General features: G+C 43.9%; 1 protein-coding gene across 1 annotated transcript in view; it reads left to right on the top strand.

Annotated features, from left to right (window-relative positions):
- Positions 1-12,958, top strand: part of atp10a (ATPase phospholipid transporting 10A) — a 31,408-nt gene extending 18,450 nt beyond the window's left edge. Inside the window, exons 14-21 of the mRNA XM_035647941.2 lie at positions 1,303-1,657; positions 3,922-3,998; positions 5,232-5,357; positions 5,500-5,700; positions 5,933-6,013; positions 6,120-6,224; positions 10,902-11,089; positions 11,281-12,958. Of these exons, the coding sequence (XP_035503834.2) occupies positions 1,303-1,657; positions 3,922-3,998; positions 5,232-5,357; positions 5,500-5,700; positions 5,933-6,013; positions 6,120-6,224; positions 10,902-11,089; positions 11,281-11,932 (1,785 nt within the window). The 3' untranslated portion in view covers positions 11,933-12,958. The remainder of the gene's footprint in view (positions 1-1,302; positions 1,658-3,921; positions 3,999-5,231; positions 5,358-5,499; positions 5,701-5,932; positions 6,014-6,119; positions 6,225-10,901; positions 11,090-11,280) is intronic.
- The last annotated feature ends 6,168 nt before the right edge of the window (positions 12,959-19,126 follow it).

Genomic DNA, 19,126 nt, shown 5'->3' on the forward strand with positions numbered 1-19,126 from the left:
TACGACTCTGCCGAAGAACCAAAGTGTAAAAACAAGGTTGGGACTTGTCAAGGGGTGTGTGTGTTGGACTGTTTCAGCTATTTGTTTTGTGAGGGGGATGTGTCGCCATGAGCCTAGTGGCTGGCAGCTGTATGAATGTAAAATTAAAACATTTTGAAAACTAAACAGTTGAAGACAGGATGAGGAGGTGTACAATCGTTTTTATGACCGCTACCAGATCAGTCAATTCAGCAGAAGTCGCCCATCCCCTATTGTGTAGCAACGGAAAATGGTTTTCGTGGCTCACGGGTCAGGTAGCAGGGCCCCTCAGCAGAATTTGGCTTAAGGCGCAAGAAATGTCTGTCTCTTTGATGGTCCTGCGTGAATCGTTTGGGATGCGTTGCAGGGACGGGCTCACCGGCCAATCCAAACCAATTTAGAAGTATATATTATTTGGTTATGATTTTTTGCTTTAATCCCTGATGTTACAGAGTTTGGCCAAGAAATAGTCCAGCACATAAACCCCTGTAACACCTCAATTGTAGTGTTTTAACACTTTGATTAAACAAAAAGGTGGGACGATAGAGATGAAACAAGTTGTTCATTGATCAGTGATTCAATCAACACTTCATCAACCACTGTGTTCACTTTTTTTAAAGTCCTTTGTGACGGTAACATGACTGTGTTTGGGCTTTGGACAGAACAAGCAATTTGAAGGAAACTCTGGTAAATTTGCTCAACTTTTACTGTTTGTATTTGTATGAGTGAACAATTAATCAATTAATCAAGAAAATAATTGATTAAAGCTGCACAATGCAATTTCTGGAACTCAATCTAGTGTCAGATTGAAAACAAACTACTCTGCTACTTCCACCCCTCCCTGCTCCGTTACACTCCATCCAGCGCTCCACCTGCATCCTGATGGTGTTCCAGTCTTTATGCTTAGCTAAGCTAATTGTCTGCTGTTTGTAACTTATCATTCGTCACACCCGGTTATTTTAAATTTCCTCATCTAATTCTTAGCAAGAATACAAAGAACATATTTCCCAAAATGTTTTTATATATTCCTTTTATATATATATATATATATGTATGTATGTATGTATGTTTATATATATATTATATCTGGTCATCGTTTTCCGTGTTAAAAAAAGAACTGTTATTAAAGAATGGGGTCAGACACTTATTTAAGGACCCTTGATAATTCTGTGCCGTTGCAGCATCTGGTTCCCAGATGTGCAGCAGGTCAGACAGTCTGATATTATACAACTCGGCGTCCTGAACCTGAAGTCCACTCACTCTGTGCCTGTCTCCCTGAACCAGGAGGGCTGTGCGTTGTTGCTGGAGGAGAGTTTACACTACATCCAGACCAAATTCCTCTGCAGCGCCACAGACCAAGCTGCCAAGGCCTTCCACGCTAACTTTGCGCCCTTTGAGATCTATCCCTCTTCATCTCCGCCCTCATCCTCCCACACAATTCCCTTAGTGGTGCACCGGTTGGGTCTGGTTATCGATGGGCGGACTTTGGCTTATGCCCTGGATAAGAGTTTGGAGGATAAGTTTCTGGCTGTAGCACGGAGCTGCCGCTCGGTCCTCTGCTGCCGCTCCACGCCGCTGCAGAAGAGCATGGTGGTCAAACTGGTGCGCAACAAGCTGAAGGTCATGACTCTGGCCATAGGTAAATATCAAGACACCAATACACTTTTATGTACAATATCATATCCCTTTGACTTTGAGCTCTTGACTATGGGTAGGCGTTGTGACCCCTTTTTTATCGTGATAGATATTGAAGCGAATCTTGGAGATTAGGACTTTTTAGGACATTTACACTCAGTCTTCCCTAATAGGTAGTGTAAAAAGAATCTCCTTGGACAGTTGAGCAAACTAAATATTCATAATATTCTACAGCGCATCACTGTCAAATAACCCTGTAGCAGTTATTACTCATACACAGGCAATTTCCCAAAGTTCAGTCGTCAAGCATTACCAAGAAACAATATGTTTTCCTGTTTAAAGATTAATGACAGTTTTTTCCACGTTCTTTTTGTCACGAATATCAATGTGGCAGACTCAGTGTAACACTGATCACAGTGCTGTGGTGTCAGTATGAGCTGACTTTGAAATTTAGGTCGAGAAGAAGTGTAAACTCCTCATACACACAGTCTGCGTCATTGCTGTCACCACCGAGTTGAAACAATGTTATGTTAAGGAACGTATGTCATTATACAGTTATAGTATAATGGAGGCAACATGAGGACATCAGCGTGACTTATGACTCTCTCTTTCCTGTTTTCCATTTGCGTTGGTGCTGCACTCAGGACGGTCCCGTTTTTGCCAGACAGGCGCTTTGTTTTGCAGTAATGTGGAGGGAAACACTGCGGCTCCAAAGAGCAGACGACGGTGGAGCTCTGATATCTATCAGAGCTCTAATCTTATCATTTTCATCCTTTTCAGTTTTAAGACGCTAACAAGAATGGAGCCCCCACCTGCTGTAGTCTATATGTTAATTATATTTTGCCTCACATACCATTTCAGTGTGTAATTTGTTTTCCTGCTGTTCCAGAGATTGAATTTGACTGGAGTAAGCAAGAAAAAAAGATGCAAAATCTGTGAAAATAATGACATGCTCTATACACTGAAAGTCAGCTGGGTTTTTTCACTATAATACAGAACAGAGTAATAATTTCATGATGTCACCATGGGCTCTGGAAAAGTATGATGATTTTTCACAATTTTCTACTCTTAATAACTGAATCAAAAAATCGTCAACAGATAACCTGATGATCAAAATCCTGATTTGCAGTACAACATAGAACCTAAAACTATTCAATATTAAATTGATGAATAAAAATATATGAAATAAATTTGTAAAAAAATGCTAGGTAGCTAGCTGGCTACCTAGCCTGATTGGCTTTTAAGCTTGGATTAATTACACAGCACTTAAAGCGCCAGTAAGCGATTTTAGAGAAAGCGTCGGGAAACTGACGCGCCAACCACCAGGACAAAACCTCTGAGTCATAGAGTCAGAACCGCTAGCACGTGTCTGAAGGTGTTGGGGAGTGACGTATACAAACGGCCCGCCAAGCGGCTGGTCTGTTACGCCCCCAACAAAGTCAGGTAAAGCGAGAGCGGAGTCCGAAACTTCCTACACACGCGGTGGAAGCGGTTGACCAATCACAACAGAACGGGCCAGATGGCCAATCAGAGAAGACTAGGCTTCATTGGGAGGGAGGGGCCGTAAAGAGACGGGAGCTAAAGCCAAGTGTTTCAGAGAGACGCTGGAAAGGGACAGTGTGAGGGAACGGATGCGTTTTTTCTGAACATAAGACCATGTCACCTTCTCAAGTAGTAACCAAAATTGAAATTATAAACCTGAATATAAGCATAATGTGTTTATGATAATACACAGCTGCAGAACCAGTGTATCTGGATCTGTGTGAGCGCTCATCACCACCTTCCTCTTGTGTGCAGTGTGCGCTGCTACTCCTGAGCTGTTTACTACTGTGACAACAAAACTCTGCCCATCAACACTTCACCTCCCACTCAACCACTTTTGGTTACAAAAAAATAAATAGTTGCTGCCTTCAAAGTGGAGCAAAAACAAAAAAAGTATTCTCTTCAGCCACAACAACAGGCCTGACTCTGCATCTGCCAGAGGGACGGCTGAGCTGTTGAAGGCCACCTGATTAACAACACTGGATAGTGCACACACACACACACACACACACACACACACACACACACACACACACACACACACACACACACACACACACACACAGCTACTGTAACATAACAGCTGAAGAAACTGTCAGCAGTGATAGCCTTGTTTTCCTTCCACATAGAAAACGCCACGCTCATGGAACTTCTGTCTGCTTTCTGCTGTTAAAGGCTTGTCGATCTCCAGCTTACAGTTTATGTATCATCATCCATTAATCACAGGTGACGGGGCCAACGATGTCAGCATGATCCAGGTAGCGGACGTGGGCGTGGGGATCTCGGGACAGGAAGGCATGCAGGTAAGGACAAATCTGGGCGCGGCAGGGCCAGGAATGGGAGGGGACGGATGACGAGAGTGGGGCAGAGAGGAGCGGGAGTGGATGAAGCTGTGGGGTGATTTGAAGGAGATCATAAAAATAAAAATAAACCCAGGGATGAGAGAGGTCGAGGAGAGAACGAGGGGATCTATGGGACAGACACGGGCGTTCTTTAGCATATGTAATGGTTTTTCATTACTCTTAAGTGTGTGTTTTAGCCCACATCCATACACTTCCTCTAATTAGGATTGCCTGTGTGTTGCTGACTCAGGTAGCTCGTCCCCGTGTCCTACAGAGAATCACTAGACTTTATGAGCTTCAGTCTCATCTTCATCCACACCAGCTTCTCATCCTCCTCTAAGGTCATGGACAATGGCACAGCCAAGGTAGCATCACTGACAAACAGCAGCAGGAGAGAGAAAAAAAAAGGTGTCAACCCATACCCCCCTCGCGCAATTTATAGTAACACCCTGTTCCGGAAAGGTGATCTTGCATAGCAATGATGGAGATTCCCAATTAACTTCCAGAGGAGACTCTACGGGCTTGCTGCTGTGTAGCACATCTGTTAAAGTCTCAGTATCCTGTCCTTAGCGGAGCCACTAGATTAATCATTGTTAATCAAATTTGCCCTTAATGAGACAGCAGTCACTCCTTGGGATTCCATGGTGTGCTGAGACTCACATTTCTGCACTCAGGCCAGCACACACGCTGCATTATGATTAACACACCGTTTCTCCTATCAGGGGCGCTCTCCCCATGCAGTCGTTACGAGGCCGTTATTAGAGCGCAGCAGAAAGTAAATCGCTGCACGCCAGAGGCATCTGCTGTTATTTTTCTTGTTGACAGATAATGTTGACAGTTGAGAGGTTGTCATAAAGAGCGAGCGGCGTTGTTTAGAGTGTAAGTTATAAACCGGGGCTTGACCACAGGGAGGGATTCGTTTTGGACGTTGATAGATGAGACTGGCAGGTTTCCCAACCGCTTGTAACGAGGAAATCCCAAAAGGTGGACAACTCGTTAAAGGGTTATTGCTTTGGAAAGATTATACCGGCTAAAGATTCATTAAACGGACGCAGGTGAGAGTAGCAGGGCCCTGACATCTCCAACTGTAATATCCTAATAACCACATGTAAAAGTCCCGTGAGTGTTGATGGTGTGAGGGAGGATGAATGGACCGTGCAGATTGACTGGTTTGGTCCTCCTGGTGTTTTGCAGGCAGTAATGGCGAGCGACTTTGCCCTCCCACGTTTCCAGTATCTCCAGAAGCTTCTGCTCGTCCACGGACACTGGTGCTACTCCCGGCTGGCAAACATGATTCTGTATTTCTTCTACAAAAATGCTGTAAGCATCTTTTACTATACTCAATATAGTGATCTCACAGAATATATGCATTTAGATTAGTTAAAAAATAGTGTTTCCTTGTGTTTTTTTCTGTCCTGGCTCCTGATGTGAATCCATCTTTGTCATCTTTGCCTCCCCATAGATGTTTGTGGCGCTTGTCTTCTGGTATCAGTTCTACTGTGGATTCTCAGGTTCAGCCATGATTGACCAGTGGTATCTCATCTTCTTCAACCTGATGTTCTCCGCCTTTCCACAACTCATCACTGGCACTCTGGACAAAGACGTGTCCACAGAGACTCTCCAACAACTACCTCAGCTCTACGTGTCCGGCCAGAACTCCGAGGTCCAGTCAAGTCTTCTGTTTTACTATAAAGCAGCCCAGTGAGAACACGGGCCTGGAAAAAACAAGTGATCTGTGTTTATAGAAGCCTCCACTGATAAACCTTCTTCCTCAGAAACTAAATTGACATTACATCACGCCTATCACATTACAAATAAAACTAATGATCGTCTTTATTTTGAAAATATTACAATTAAGTGGTTCATAACTGTGACTCCCTGGTTTTATCTCGCAGGAATATAAGCCATATATGTTCTGGATGAACATGATCGACGCCTTCTACCAAAGCCTGGTCTGCTTCTTCATTCCTTACTTTGTGAGTCTGTTTTTTGTTTCCATCATCTGGTCCTCATTCACTCGCTGCACTGACTTACTCATCATTTCCCCTCTTTCCGCCCCCCTCTCCCTCTTCTTCTCTCCAGGCCTATGCTGACTCTGATGTGGATCTGTTTACATGGGGAACTCCTATCACCAGCCTTGCTTTATTTACCATTCTGCTGCACTTGGGCATTGAGACCAAAACCTGGGTAAAGAATCTAATTTTAGGTCCACGGATGGAAACACTCCCAGTATATATTTTTTTTGTTTGTTACATAACTACCTTCAGTGACATACTGAATTATCTGATTTAGCAATAGTCTGAGTCCGTTATGTTTGAATGTGTGAACCTAAACGCAGAACACAGCTTCAAGTGATACAGTGAAGATTTATTGGGGAGAGTTTGGTTCTGGCAGGCAGAGGCTAGCGGCAAACAGGGTGTGGTGGTTTCTGTAGGATGGAGCTGAGATGTGAGCAGGGTTGGATGACCTGGGTGGGGGTGGGCGGAGTGAAGTTGGAGATGGGAAGGTGAGCCTGTTATGGACAGGTGTGTTGTGCAACGTGCATGGCAGGTGTAGAGAGTCGAACAGGCAAACTGGCAAACATGAGCTCCTTCTATTTCTTGACCTTGAAGCTCGAGGAAATAAAAGTTACCTGTTTGAATTGCTCGCAGATGTAACCAGCATTATCCTCGTATCTGCCCATTGCTTTGCGGAGAGTTTTTTTCTCACGAACTTCCATCCATCCTATAACGCTTATCCTTTGAAGCTCGCCAGGAGGAATGGACCCATCCCAGTTGACATTGTACTGGTCACCAATCAATCACGGGGCCAACATACAGAGACAAACAACTGTTCGCACTCACATGCAAAGAGAACATGCAAACTCCACAAAGAAAGGCCCCCGGACGGCCGTCAGTGTTGAACCCAAAATCTTCTTCTTGGGCCTTTGGGTCTTTGGCCTCAGTACTAACTACTAGCCCTGTCTCCGCATGGATTTTCTCCAAAGACATGCAGCTTGGGTTAACTGGAGACTCTAAACGGCCCGTACGTGTGAGTGTGAATGGTTGTTCGTCTCTCTATATGTTGGCCCTGTGACATACTGGTGACCTTTCCAGGGTGAACCTTGCCTTTTTGCCCAATGTCAGCTGGAATTGGCTTCAGCCCACCCCCGGCAACCCTCAAAGAATAAGCGGTGCAGATAATGGATGGATGATGGATTTCTCACAAATTTATGACTTTATAATCTCGGAGAATATCACTTTTTTTTTCTCCCCCTCATAAATTTATGTCTCCCCTCGATGATAGCAATATAACAGACTTCCCCCCTGGCTCTGTAATCTTTTTATTTATTCAAATTCTTAACCCACGATGCCCCTAATATGCATTCATAGAGAATGGCTTCTTTTCTGCCAGCGCTGCTTTTCTCACTGAGGATCAGCATTTGGGCTGTGAGAGCGCCAGTGTGAAGGCTGACAGGCACATGGATATTTAACTCTGTCTGATTATATTGAATCAGGAGGTACCGCAGCATCAGAGCTTATATATCTGTTTGACAGTATGTCTGCCTCTGTCCAGGAAAACTGCAAACTCCGTCTACCACAATACAGAACCCCCTTCACTTCACACTACCACGGAGCTCCAAGAGCACCTGTTTATTTTTTCTCCTCCTCCGTCCTTGGCTTTACTCCCAGGTATCCACGCATGTCTCTCATAAACTGCCCCGCTATCTTGGCCACAAACCGTTTTAAATTTACGACCCTGCATTGAATTAGAGTCTTTTCCATTATGCCTAGGCTGTAAATTTTAGTCTTGACAAGTTCTTCAGTTTTTACTTACGTACCTTCCTGGACATGATGGCCCATCGCGCACAGAAGTATCCATCGCGAGCTGCATCGGACCAAAGGTTAACATTTCCATGTGCTCGGCCGGCAGGTACTGCTGGGGAACATAATGCACGTGTGATTGGTAAACTGCTGTGAAAGTCAATTAAACCACATGTAGTCGCGCCAAGGCCATAATTGTGTTTGCGCGCGCGCGCGTGCGTGCGTGCGTGCGTGCGTGCGTGTGTGTGTGTGACAATATTCCAGTGAACCATTATATAGTATTCACTCTTGTCAGATGTCTTATCAGTCAGTCAACTCAAGGATGAAACATCATTGAATATTTTCACCCTGACAGACTAAGCTCATTGCACAAGTACACAAGAGGACAAACCGTATACAACTAAACTGACTTACATGGTCTGTCCATTTACTGCAGTTTGTTTAGTCAAATCAAAATCTGAAATTTGACTGACAGTTTTTCAGTATGTCCACCTTCGTATTTGGTGCGACCCGGACATGGATGATACCAGTCTAAGACTCGTCTGTGGAGAGATGTTCTCTTCACAGATGAGTGGTTTCAGCTGCTCTGTGCTGGAGGGGGTTTTAGTTGCTCAACCATCTCAAGTCGGGGGACAAACTTGGCCAAGTTACACAGTTTTCGCTTTTTCAAATGTGTTTGGGATCATCGTCACGTCATTGTCCTCTCCCGCCAAAGCTCTATTGACTCAGAGGCTGACTAACTTGCATTCTTAGTGCCGTGACGCACGACCCGGGCCAAAACTGACACAGCTGTGGTGTTCCCTGGTTCATATATAAAGACATATTGATTTGAGTCATCAAACATCCTTGTCACCCAACAGACACCAGAACAACAGCCGCTCACCGTTAACTCTTTTTATTAAGAACAAAACTCACTTCTCTTTCTGTGTCTCTCTCCTCTCTGGAAGCTTCTTCACAGGCTTTTTAACCAGGGGACTGATTAAGACAAATGAAGTTGAAGGTGTGCTAATCCCTCCCCTGGTGCAGTTGGAGCCGCTCTCCTGAGACACCTCCAACCTTAACAGAGTCATTAAGCATTTTTGGGGACATTGCACGGGGTTGTTCTTGATTTCAACATGTGGCGCTTCATGTGCTAATGTCCTTGATGGATTTTTATACCTTTTTTAAAGGAAAAATCGAATGTCTTAAAACCTGGATCTTAAATGTCATAATTTCTGCCATCGGATTTGTGGACACGGAGAAATCACTAAGCGACAAGCGTATAAACAATTCAGTTTTTAAAGAAACATACCGTACTCATATTCTGGTTCATAATTTTAATTTGGGTTAGTACTTGGAAATGATTTCATGATCTAATGTTCAGTAAACACATCAGTTTCCTCAGACTGTCCATTCCTGCAGCTCCTCTTTCCAGCGTCTCTCTGAAACACTTGGTTTTATTTCCTGTCTCTTTAAGGCCCCTCCCTCCCCATGAAGCCCAGTCTGCTCTGATTTGCCAGCGGCCCCACTCTGTTGTGATTGATTAACTGCTTTTGGAGCATGTAGGAAATTATCACCCTTACTCTGCTTTGTTGGATGTTTGACAGACTAGCAACTAGACATGCCGTCAACATTTCCTTAAAATGGTGATGTCACCATGTTACAGAAGTATCGGCCGGATTACTGACGGGGCGTTTCAGGACAGTGTTCTGTCGGGGTGAGGAGCTCACTTTACAAAGAACTTTGGCCCTTTTAACTTTTCAGAAAAAATCATGTATAATACACTGGAGGAAAGGGAAAAAGTGAAAAAGAATTACATGTCTCCTTTACACCCAAAAAAATCCTTTGCTCATCTCAATCGTCATTTGTTTCACCAAACATTTCTCGGAGGGAAAACAAAGGCGAACACTAAAGCTGCACTAATCATCCAAAATATACATTTTTATACTCACAATTGATCAAATGGTCGTGTGTAATATAATTGGGATCTCCTAAAGTAATGAACCAAGAGAGAATAATCACCAGACTGCATTTCCCCTCAGGTCCAAGAAATGTTTTAGCATCTTTCAGCTGATTGTTTTGGTTTTCCCGGCCCACAACTGTTTTGAGTCATTCCCACCACATCCTAGCATCTGCACACTACCTGCTCAGCACCAAGCAACAAACTGACAATGTTAGTGAGCTGCTGGTGAACATGTTGGAGGCTTTTGCTTGCTAAAGAGACGGTTATTTCCAGATTTCCAGATAAAGCATAATTGGTCAATAATAATAATATTTCTGAAACATCAGTCACCGACCGTATATTCAGATCGACCATATTCTCAGGATGTCCGGTGTCAATGTCTCTGGTGGATTTTTGTCCTCTGTTTTGAAGTCGTTCTGTTGTAGAATTACTCTGACGTTTAGGGTCGTTGTCCTGCTGCATCACACGGCCTCTACCGATCTTCAGCTGGTGCACAGCCACTCTGACATTATCCTATAAGATACCTTTGATAAACCTGGACATTCATTTTCCCCTCCGCGATGTCGAGCCGTCCAGGCCCAGGGGCAGTAGATGGGAGTGCCCGTGTTCTTCACAAACCTTTCAAGTTCACGGAAAAAGTTTCCCAGTAGCATTGTGCCGTGTCCACTTGGTCTATGGAAAACCTCCGCCATGTGGTGCTTTTCGGTTTGTCCTACAGGCTGTTTGCCAGTGTTGATGTTTTTATCGTCACACTCATTTTGGGATAGTGTAAAAGAAACCTCCCATTAACTTTATTTAAACTCACTCATCTTATTGTCTTGTTGAAGTTGGAATTGGCGGTCTACTTCTTCAGATCAGCTTCGTGCACGGTTGAATGTGAAATGTTCGTGATGCTTCAGTAACTTATTATAAGCCGTTGGGTCTCTGTTTTGCTTTCTCAGTGGGAATAGTAGTTGTTAAAGAAAGTTAGCGCCTCAATTAATAAGTTCCTGTATGCATGGTTTATTAAACGTGTACAAAGCAAGTTTATAGTATTTATAAAATGGTATGTATTTTGTCATGATTTGTATATTGAGCTAAACCGAGTAAATTCACAGGACTTTCCTCCTTCCCCCGCAGACCTGGATGAACTGGCTGTCGATCGCCTTCAGCGTGGCTTTGTTCCTCACTGTGGCTCTGTGCTACAACGCCTCCTGTCCCACCTGCTACTCCCCCTCCAACCCCTACTGGACCATGCAGAGGCTGCTGCAGGACCCTCTCTTCTACCTGCTCTGCGTCATCACACCTGTAGCAGCGCTGCTGCCCAGGTACACTTCGGCTAATGTTTTTCAACAAGCGCTTTCACAGAGCCCATTCCTAAAATATCTATGACCTGTGTCATGACTCAGATCAGCTATTGATTCCAGATGCCTCTCCCCTGTTTATCCCGAGAACCTCGCGTTCATCTCTGGAATAAGTGTCTGTATCTCCTGATATCTGCTTTTGCTTTGCTTCCCAGATATTTCTACAGGGCGTGTCAAGGCACGCTGTTTCCCAGCCCGGTCCAAGTTGGAAGGCAGTTGGATAAACTCCCCGCTGAAACCCGCAGGAACATCCTCAGCCTGAGCCGGGTCAAGGTGGGGTCACCGCTCAGCCCCGAGCCTCCCTTCCTGTCCCTTACCAAGCCTTCCCCTAAAGGTTGCAATAAAAAGGACCAGAGGGGCTTCCCCGGCTCCGAGACATCACAGGCCAAAAAGGGGCCCGTCTTACCAGCGGATGAAGAAACGGGCCAGAGAAGCCCACTGGAGCCCTCGGACAGTGAGATGGGCCCCTCCGATATCTACACATTAGTGCCTAAGGAAATAGACGCCCCTCCCTACACCAAAGACGCTCCTCCGTTCTTGGAGGAGCGGCGGCCTCCCTCCGACAAAGACTCGGAGTGCCTCGATAAGACTTTAGAGCTGTCGGAGCGGAGTCTTTCCAGCTGGATAACCTCCACGCCTCTGCTCGCACAGACAGACTGTGTGCAGTTGACTCTGCCCCCTGACGGAGGCTCGCGGTGCGTGAAATACACGAGGAACTCTGAGGAAAGACTCCCGCTCGACCACGCTGTTCATCCAGCGCACGGGACGGAGCAGATGGCGGAGCAGTCGCTGCACATCACCTTGTGATTGTCTAAAGGTCTTAAGTATGTTGACTCAAACTCAAATTTGCACGATTAGTTTTTTAAAATCTAATTTTATTGTATTTTTCAAGGAGATTCTTTTATATAAATATAAAAAAAAAGAAGCTAAAAATAGGTACTATATATTTTGGACGTTTAAAGCCAAAGATCTTTTTGAGATTTGGAAGATGGAAGAACTGGAATATCTTCCGTATTTGTTTTGTTTTCTTTCTTTTTTTATCTTGGGAAAATTGTATTCAAATTATGCACCTCAGTACTTATTCAGGATTGAAATGTGGTGTAAGGAGAGCAAAGTTGAGACATTCCACAGTTGGGTATTTGGGAGTTTTGTTTTCTCTCTGATATGGTACCCTGTTCATTCCTTCAGCTTGGCCTGTAAACGCAATAAGGCCCGGCTCAGACGCCACTGTGGCCTTAAATCTGACTCGTTATTCCTGAGGAGAGATGCTTTATATCCACAGAAACACGTGAGGATTTCCTTCCAGTTAACTGCTCGTCTCTTTTGACATGCGTCGACAAATAGCGGCATTAGTTCAGTGCACATTTGTTGCTGGATTTTATTTTATTTAAAAAAAATTGCTAAGTTTCAGAAGCTATTAAGTCTGTTTATAACAGTAATGTCTTACATTCCACTGAAAAATTGTGAGAGCTTAAGGTTTTTAGTTTTATCACATTAGAAATTGTTAATTTCAGCAAAAGTCTACCAGAAATTATGCTCTCTCTCTCTGTCTCTCTATCTCTCTCTCTCTTTGTCTCTCTCTCTCTCGCTCTCTCTTTGTCTCTCTCTCTCTCTTTGTCTCTCTCTCTCTCTCTCTGTGTGTGTGTGTGTGTGTGTGTGTGTGTGTGTGTGTGTGTGTGTGTGTGTGTGTGTGTGTGTGTGTGTGTGTGAGACAAAGTAAATGATTGTGTTTAACTGACAGGTGAAGTGGTGTTCCACCTTGCGTTTAATTACTATAATAGCCACGTCTTTGCAACTGGAGAAGAACTTAGTAATAAAGCGCTGAGCTCACAGCATTTATGCGACTGAGTGTTCTCTCGTCTGAGTCAAGACAATGCAAGGTGCTGTCGACATCTGTGCACCCGTTATCAGAAAGTCTATCCATATGTTCAAAGGTTACTACTACAAATCTTTTTGACTCTACTGGAAATATATTAATTTAGAAGGAAAACATTTCCACCTCCATCCTATTCCCTTATAAATATGCCTGCGTGCCTGCGCCGCATGGTACTGAAGCATGTGAGAGACACTGCCTGTGAGAGAGGGAGAGAGATCTGTATTTGCAACGCCCTGACCAGAAACAGCTGATGGATGTGCAAGATAACATTTATGAAGCAATAACAAATAGGAAATCAATTTTCTTAGTTTCACCAGCACCAAGAGCAGAACGGATAATGTCAGTGATGATCGTTTCAAGGCCATAGTATTTTTTGTTGTTGTTGCTATCTTGGTCAGCATGATATCCTTCCAAAGCTCCAATGCAAGGCTGTGTCTAATGCCTAATTTTTTTGTTTTCCTTTTTTGTTTTTTGGTAGTAGCTTCCATTTTTGGACAAAAAGAATTCAAATCGTTTTTGGCAACGTTTACCATGTAAACAATAGCACAAAAAGGATTCCAAGCACGTGACCGTCACTGTTTTGCTGCCCGTATCTTTGATGTGCTCCCCTCGGTCAAGTCGCAGTTGTGTATCCGCGTTTTGTTTTTGCCTCTGTGCGAGCCGGGGTGTGGTCGTCCTGTTCGGACGTGACATCCTCTCCCTGCCACTCACTGTGCGCACGGCCTCGCTGCCCTGCCAGTCAGAGGCACAGCTCTGTTGAATTGAGCTTCACCAAGTGGCACATTATTCATGTTCACAGAAACACGTGAGGATTTCCTTCCAGTTAACTGCTCGTCTCTTTTGACATGCGTCGACAAATAGCGGCATTAGTTCAGTGCACATTTGTTGCTGGATTTTATTTTATTTAAAAAAAATTGCTAAGTTTCAGAAGCTATTAAGTCTGTTTATAACAGTAATGTCTTACATTCCACTGAAAAATTGTGAGAGCTTAAGGTTTTTAGTTTTATCACATTAGAAATTGTTAATTTCAGCAAAAGTCTACCAGAAATTATGCTCTCTCTCTCTGTCTCTCTATCTCTCTCTCTCTTTGTCTCTCTCTCTCTCGCTCTCTCTTTGTCTCTCTCTCTCTCTTTGTCTCTCTCTCTCTCTCTCTGTGTGTGTGTGTGTGTGTGTGTGTGTGTGTGTGTGTGTGTGTGTGTGTGTGTGTGTGTGTGTGTGTGTGTGTGTGTGTGTGTGTGTGTGTGTGTGTGTGTGTGTGTGTGTGTGTGTGTGTGTGTGTGTGTGGCGCATATTTAGTTGGCTGAGAAGATTTGACTCCCCAGTTTTATCCAGTGCCATGCTTAATGCTTGGCTAGCTGGCAACCTGGTTTCGGTCAATACAGGTGTATCCAGCAGACTCTTAGCTAAGCTCAGCATAAAGACTGGAAAACGAAAAGGAGAACTGCTCGCCTGGATAGCAGCTAGCTCTGTTCAAGGGCAACAAAATGTGCCTGCCTGCACCTCTGAAGCTCACTGGATGAGATGGTATATTTTCTATTGTGCGTTTTTTTTTAAAGTACAAAAGCTGTGGCCTTGTTGTCATTGTGAGATCGCCAGGAAAACCATGAAAATCTGCAATAAGTCGCTGCATCCAGCCAAGACACTCCCGAGTATACATCACCTGCAAAGCCACCAAATGTATTTTCATAATTCAGTTTTTATACAAGACACAATCTGTTAATGGGTGAGCTCCAAAGTCGTTGCTCTGCTGTTTCCCTGTCCAGCCAAGCTGAACTAACTGCACCTTTATAGTCGGGGTACAGGAACGATATTAACCATCTCATCTAATTCTCATTAAGAAGGAAACGTTGCATATTTTCCAACATATCAAATTAGTGCAGAAGGTTGACAACAAGCTACCGTCACGGTTCATGAACCGGTTTACTTGAAGGTCCATTTTAAACAGTTTGTTTCATGCGTTGGGTGTGTAATCTCTTCTTCTTCTTCTTCTTCTTTTCCCCTGCTGTTATCGGCTGTTAACCAAAAAGCCCAATGTTGAAAGGAGGACTTTCCCAAAGGATGCGGCTTTAAGATTTCAATTTGCACACAAAGTGTGCAAAGTGTCAATGAGTGTTGTTGTACAGTGTGAGAAGGATGGCGCCATCGACAAACTAGTAAAAGTGTGGAGAACTGGACAGACGCTGTATCGCTCCTTTAATGGCTCAGCATTTAAAGCGGCAGCACCTTTTATGTTCTTAGATTGTCGTATCTCTTCGCAGTACATTTTTTTTTGTATAGTGTATCATTTACCAAAGATCATTTATATTTCTGTATCTTCAAAGCAATAGTACATGCATTAACACTGGATAAGAAATTACAAATCAAAAGACTTTGCTTACAATGCTGAGGTCGTGTTTGTTCGACTACAGTATGCATCTTTATTCAACGTGTTTGTGTAGATGATATTTATGAGGCGACATGCAATGTGGCTTCTTCTCCCCCCTGTCTGTTTTTTTTTTTTGTGCACACGCTGCCTTCTTCTGGCATCTCGCTCAGATTCTGACTCCGCAGTCTGTCCACTTTGTTTTATAGGTTCTGCTCCGTTCTGTGCTTTTGGCGTCGCACTTGCCGTTACATTTCGGCGGCCAGAAGGAAAGCTCGAGCTCACTTTTCACAAATCCCTCACAGGAACGTTCGCTCGCCGTGCACACGGCCGTAAAAACGCCCGCAGCATCTGAACTCTGCCGGAAAACCGTATGTTATTCATTCGTAGTTTTGGTTACAAGGTGTTGATGCTCGAGTTCGTCGTACAAGGTATTATTCCAAATATTGAATGGCTTCAAGGTCATTAAACCTCTGGTTTCAGTTCGGTCCAGCGGCATTAGATTAGTAGGTGGTAGCAAACTGGAAGAGCTGCGGAGCTCCAGTCCAAAGCAGCCACACACACCTACCACCTCATAACACGTCAACCACAAGTTTCTTACACTACTTTGTCCTTCGAGTAATTGGATATTACTTGTATCACGGCTACTTGTGAACAAAAATAAAAATGATAAAGTATTGATCGTTTGCTGCCCGTTCCTTTTTCCAGGAAATATTGAAGCACTGTGTTCATGGCGGTGATGAGAGTTATTTGACTTCACTTCAGGCCGTTGGGCGTCAAACGTGAAATCAAATGTTGTGTTTGTCTGAGCTCTTTGTCTCCCAGGGGGGTAAAGCGTAAATAACCAAATTCAATATATTAAGTTGTATATTTCAAGTGCAGTGTGGAGTTTTTTTTTTTATTATTGGTTATTTTTTCAGAACAGACAGACAGTTTGACTTTGTCCCCGTTGTGAGAAGTACAAGTGTAACTAATAACATCGTCAATGATCTACCAGTATGTTCAAGTGTCCCAGCCATTGGCCCAGCAAGCACAACCCCGGGCCCTCAAACAAAAGTGTCACTCAGTGGTTATTATCTAATCCTCTGCTTTTCGAATAGGGACATGTCAAAATGCCTGTTGTATAAAGAGACATTTATATGTATATGTATGTATGTGTATATATATATATATATATATATATATGTGTATATATATATATGTGTGTGTATATATATGCCACTGGGGGGCAGTAGAAATAGAGAGAATGCACTGACATCATCTTTTCAGTTACCTGCAGACATTTTTTTTTCTCTTCAGGAAAATGTACTTTGACAAAATCCTCCACAAATTGTTCCCATCAAAGGTCAAATATTCTCTTTCTTTTTATTTTGTTTTTCTAGTTTTTTTTGTGACAAACCACCAGCTTCTGAGGAAATCGTCTGCTTCCTACCTTCTAAATGCTCCACTATGTTCACTAGCCAACTGCATTTTTCTTGCTGCCCGCTGTTTGGCGCCAGACACACTCACTTACTGTACAGTGGCCGGAAACGGTGTTGCTGTACGAAACATTTGCGAGCCGCTGGGCGTTGCAAGCTGTAAAACCAAAATGAGCTGAAGGGAAACCGGCGGAGTCAGGGCGATTTGCGTCGCATCACAACCAACCCCTTTGTGAACGATCGTGAACATTGAAGTAGTGACTAGAGCAGCGTTCAAGTCCAATGTCTCGAGAGACTCTTGGGAAATATAGGCAGTGTCTCATTATTCCTGTAGTTGCCACTTCTGTCCACTGATTTTCAAATTCAAAAGTATTTGACCTTTGAACGTAAACAGGAATATAATAAGTCGGTACATTAATGACTATAATGGGCTTCCCTACTAGAATACAATAACCTTCAAATGAGTTTCAAAGTCAAGATCACAGTTCTGTGTGACCCAGTGGTTAGATCGCGACACTAACGGTACCAGGGTTGGGGGCTTCATTCCCACAAGGTCCAACACGCATGATAAAACTATGTTTTTCAGAAAAAAAACAAGCACCTCTTTGCAACTGCAGATCGACTCAACTATCGACACACTTACACATACATTGCTTGACCCCGTGACCTCACTTAGGTCATCTGTTTTTTTTCTACCAAAGAAGACGGACGATCTTCGGCCTGGTGTTGCAGCACTTTGTGCATAACATCTGCATTGTGGTGGGCCTTTATTAATGTTCCTTTTGAGGTACGATAGGTGGGGGGGGCGGGCACACGGGGCTCTGCTGATGCTGACTTAAGTGAGGCACTGCAATTACTGACCGCCGCTGCACTTTGCGAGAGCGCGTTCCTCCTCTAAACGCGGAGATAATGATGACTCCTCTCCCCTCACGGTGCTGCTCGCTGCATCTCTCTCAAAGCCCGGGTGTAAACCAGCCAAATTGATCAGCTATTTTTTTTTTTTTCCCCTGCATACTGTGTGTGTGTGTGTGTGTGTGTGTGTGTGTGTGTGTGTGTGTGTGTGTGTGTGTGTGTGTGTGTGTGTGTGTGTGTGTGTGTGTGTGTGTGTGTGTGTGTGTGTGTGTGTGTGTGTGTGTGTGTGTGTGTGTGTGTGTGTGTGTGTGACAATATTCCAGTGCGCGACTGCAACTTTTGTGCCATTGTGCACAGCTCTGGTGTCCACACAACAATATTTTTTTCTGTGGTTCACCCCCTCTCGGCGGCATTAGATAAGCAGCACTTGCGGTGAAATGGATTTTCATCGCGCGTGTCACATGTGTGTTATGAGAATTCCTGTAAAAGATTGATGGCATAATTATACAGGCTCCCCTCTGATAATGAAGGATTCCTCTCATCTTTCATTTTCTTTAATTATTTTTTTCTTTTTCCTTTTTTGATGACCTGCAGTCTACAGACCGAGCGGAGACCCAATGTGCGGAAGTCTAATGGAGTTTGATTTGCATTTTAACATAGAGGCGCCTCATTGATTCTGGTCATTAAAGTGGCCCTGACCCTGCTTCATGTCACATTGTTTTAACAAGCTTAAATAAGAGCATTTTCTGATTTCCCAAGCTGCCCTGTAAATTACTCGGACCAATGAAACCGCCAAGAGAACTGGAGTGTGATCGTTTCTGTTTGTCTTGCAGCCACTCCTGTCCACTCTTCCCGTTGTAGAGTTTTGCTTGTTCATGCCAGATATGCTCCACATTGTTCTTTTTTTTAAAATTACAAATTACAAATGAAGGCTTCCTGCAAACCGGGGCCATCTGTCTTCCAGGTGGTGGAGGCCCCGTAAGGCCCCAGTTCGCACGTAGCCTGGGATTGGCATAGCCAAAGCGTGATTGTTCTTTTCCAGTGTAACTTCACATGGACTTGGGAATCCCTCCAACGGAAATGGCAGGGACACACGAAAACAATTATTGACAAACACCTTAAGTAATTAAGCGTCTCCGCTTTCTTTGTGTCTGTGGGTGGAAAAAAACGCTCCTGTTTCCCAGAAGAAGAAGAAGAAAATAACCAAGATAATTATTATCGTGCTCTAGCATTTAAAGAGCAACTTAAGCTGTGTTTCACTGCCCCCCCCCCCCCCCCCCCCCCCTTGTTAAATGTTTCGCTTGCATCCGACAGGGATTTCATAATGTCCTGGAGCACAACTGTGCATCGCTGCAGGGGATGTTGGATTGCTTCTTAAAGCTACAGTGTGTAATATTTAGAAGAACGAATTCCCTGTCGTTTGCTTAGTTGGTTGCGGTTTGCAACTTCACCACCAGATGCCGCCAGAAGAGTAACAAAATTACACATTGGGG

This window comes from Scophthalmus maximus, chromosome 13 (assembly GCF_022379125.1).
Source record: "Scophthalmus maximus strain ysfricsl-2021 chromosome 13, ASM2237912v1, whole genome shotgun sequence".
Taxonomy (NCBI): domain Eukaryota; kingdom Metazoa; phylum Chordata; class Actinopteri; order Pleuronectiformes; family Scophthalmidae; genus Scophthalmus; species Scophthalmus maximus.